Source organism: Molossus molossus, unplaced genomic scaffold, assembly GCF_014108415.1.
Source record: "Molossus molossus isolate mMolMol1 unplaced genomic scaffold, mMolMol1.p scaffold_m16_p_4, whole genome shotgun sequence".
NCBI lineage: Eukaryota > Metazoa > Chordata > Mammalia > Chiroptera > Molossidae > Molossus > Molossus molossus.
Genome location: NW_023425377.1, coordinates 32,261,945 through 32,265,326, shown reverse-complemented (window position 1 = coordinate 32,265,326; position 3,382 = coordinate 32,261,945). Strand labels below are relative to the sequence as shown.

The 3,382-nt window shown below is 48.6% G+C and overlaps 1 protein-coding gene across 1 annotated transcript; it reads left to right on the top strand.

Annotated features, from left to right (window-relative positions):
* The first annotated feature begins 678 nt into the window (after positions 1 to 678).
* Positions 679 to 3,128, top strand: LOC118643552 (protocadherin beta-15-like). Its single transcript, XM_036281658.1, has one exon. It carries the CDS (start codon positions 777 to 779, stop codon positions 3,126 to 3,128), a length of 2,352 nt encoding a protein of 783 aa, XP_036137551.1. The 5' UTR covers positions 679 to 776.
* Positions 3,129 to 3,382: the final 254 nt, after the last annotated feature.

The window sequence follows — 3,382 nt, the reverse complement described above, 5'->3', positions numbered from 1 at the left end:
AACAGTCAATACAACAATGCTTAAAGATATACTGAGACATTCTCCTTAGACAATATTTACAAATAAGTGATCCACAATCCCTTAAGCTATCTATTTAGTTTGCATAATAAACCAGTTCTAGCTGGTCTGTCACTTAAGTTTATACTCCTCAAATGTATAAATGAATCTCTTCATCTACTGTCCTGGCTGTGTGTTAAGAATTTGATTTTTTTAGAAGTAAACTGATAACTACACATCTTTCTCAATCCCCACAGAATACAGACTATACAGCATAGTATATATTATATTTTAAACTCCAGGACAACAAAGAAAGGATTTTTATTCCCAGCACTTAGTATACTGTCTGACATATAATATGAAATCAGTAAGTTTTGTTGAATAAACAAATATAGTTAGCTTTGTCCTTGCATCATTTTCCAAAGTGGCTAGCACCATTTCCACATTCACAGTTACAGGAAAATGTGTTACAATTTTATTTATAAACCATCCTACATATAATCCACAGTGGTTATTTTGCGAGTGTGTGCATAAATCTACATAAGTGGAATACAGTTTTATAGCATTTCCAGCAAACTAGGTTTAAGTACAACACATGGTGGCGCTGTAAGCTAAGGCTGCGAAAAACAGACCTGCGGAGGGTCTGGTTCCGGCAGTCATTTTACAGATTTAGCTAAGAAAAGCCTTCTTGGAATTACCTTGCGGCAAGGATCGGCTCCCTGAGCAGTCTGCCTACAAACCCAACAGGCACCCGACCCTAAAGACTCGGCGCTGAAAGAATGGAGGCTGAAGAGGAGCGCTTTCCTACTCTAAGGCAAGTCCTGCTTCTCTTTGTTTTTCTGGCTCAGACTTGCGCGGAGCAGGAAGGTTATAGTGTCACAGAAGAAACAGAGAGTGGTTCGTTTGTGGCCAATCTAGCAAAGGACATAGGACTAGAGGTAAGGGAACTGTCTCGGCGGAAGGCTCGGGTCATTTTTAACAACAACAAAAAACATTTTCTGCTGAACCTTCAGACTGGAGACTTACAAGTAAATGAGAAACTGGATCGGGAAGAACTGTGTGGCCCCACTGAGCCTTGTGTGCTGCAGTTCCAGGTGTTACTGGAAGACCCTTTGGAAGTATATAGGTTTAAGCTTTTGGTCCGTGACATAAATGACAATTCACCCGTGTTCCCAGAAGCAAAAATGATTTTGAAAATCATGGAAAATACTCTTCCAGGGACTGTGTTTCCCTTGAAAAATGCACAAGATTTGGATGTGGGCATCAATAATGTTCAAAACTATACCATCTACCCCAACTTCCATTTCCACGTTCTTACCAGAAATGGCAGTGAGGGCAGAAAATACCCAGTGCTGGTTCTGGACAAAGCTCTAGATCGAGAGGAGCAGGCGGAGCTGAGGTTAACTCTCAAGGCGGTAGATGGTGGAGCTCCTCCCAAATCTGGCACTGCCCTGGTCCTCATTGATGTTTTGGATATCAATGACAATGCCCCTGAGTTTGTGCAGCCACTGTATCGTGCACAGATCCTGGAAGACAGTTCTCTGGGATCCCTTGTTGTCACTGTTTCAGCTAGAGATTTGGACATGGGAATAAACGGGCAAGTGTTCTACTCATTTTTTTATGGTGACGAAGAGATCACTAGGACATTTGCACTTAATGAACTCACAGGAGAAATTACGATAATTAAGAAACTAGATTTTGAAAAAAGTGTGTCATACGAGGTGGATATTAAGGCGTCTGATGGGGCAGGTCTTTCGGGAAAATGTACTGTCATAATACAGGTGGTGGATGTAAATGATAACACGCCGGAACTGACAGTGGCTTCACTTACAAGCTCCATCCCAGAAAATTCCCCAGAAACTACCATAGCTCTTTTCAGTGTTCAAGACCCAGACTCTGGAGATAACGGGAAGGTGGTTTGTTCCATCCAGGAAGATGTTCCTTTCACGCTGAAACCTTCCGTTGAGAATTTCTTCAAGCTGGTTACAGAAGGACCTCTAGATAGAGAGAACCAGGAGCAGTATATCATCACCATCACCGTCACCGACTTGGGGACACCCAGGCTGAAAACCCAGCACAACATAACCGTGCTGGTCTCCGACGTCAACGACAACGCCCCCGCCTTCACAAAAACCTCCTACACCCTGTTCATCCAAGAGAACAACAGCCCCGCCCTGCACATAGGCAGCGTCAGCGCCACAGACAGAGACGCGGGAGCCAACGCCCAGGTCACCTACTCGCTGCTGCCGCCCCAGGACCCGCACCTGCCCCTGGCCTCGCTGGTGTCCATCAACGCGGACAACGGCCACCTGTTCGCCCTGAGGGCGCTGGATTTCGAGGCCCTGCAGGCGTTCGAGTTCCGCGTGGGCGCCACGGACCGCGGGTCGCCCGCGCTGAGCAGCCAGGCGCTGGTGCGCGTGCAGGTGCTGGACGCCAACGACAACTCGCCCTTCGTGCTGTACCCGCTGCAGAATGGCTCTGCGCCCTGCACCGAGCTGGTGCCCAGGGCGGCCGAGCCGGGCTACCTGGTGAGCAAGGTGGTGGCGGTGGACGCGGACTCGGGCCAGAACGCCTGGCTGTCGTACCAGCTGCTCAAGGCCACGGAGCCCGGGCTGTTCGGCGTGTGGGCGCACAACGGCGAGGTGCGCACGGCCCGGCTGCTGAGCGAGCGCGACGCGGCCAGGCACAGGCTGGTGGTGCTGGTCAAGGACAATGGCGAGCCGCCGCTGTCGGCCAGCGTCACGCTGCACGTGCTGCTGGTGGACGGCTTCTCGCAGCCCTACCTGCCGCTGCCCGAAGCGGCGGCCGACCCGGCCCAGGCCGACCCGCTCACCGTCTACCTGGTCATCGCGTTGGCGTCGGTGTCGTCGCTCTTCCTCTTCTCGGTGCTGGCGTTCGTGGCGGTGCGGCTGTGCAGGCGGAGCAGGGCCAACTGGGTGAGTGGCTGTTCGGTGCCAGAGGGCCACTTTTCCGGCCACCTGGTGGATGTCAGCGGCATGGGGACCCTGTCTCAGAGCTACCAGTATGAAGTGTGTCTGAACGGAAGCTCAGGGACCACCAGCGAGTTCAAGTTCCTGAAGTCTGTTGCCTCCAAACATCTGGGTTCTGTGAATGGTGTGGAGGAAAACTAAAATTCTGTAAATGGTTTTGGATTCAATTAGGAATTTTTTAATTTTTCAGAGCATTCAAGATGAAGGTTAGTTCTTTCTAAATGTACTATGTCTCCATTACCTTTTTAGATCCATAATTTCTTTGAATTCATTTTGTTGATATCATTTTTCTAGTTAAGGAGATTAGAAAATTTAAGTGTATATTCATGTTTACTCTTTTTTATCATTTCTATTTTGATTATGACAAATAACTTGCAACTGTACTTCATTACTAA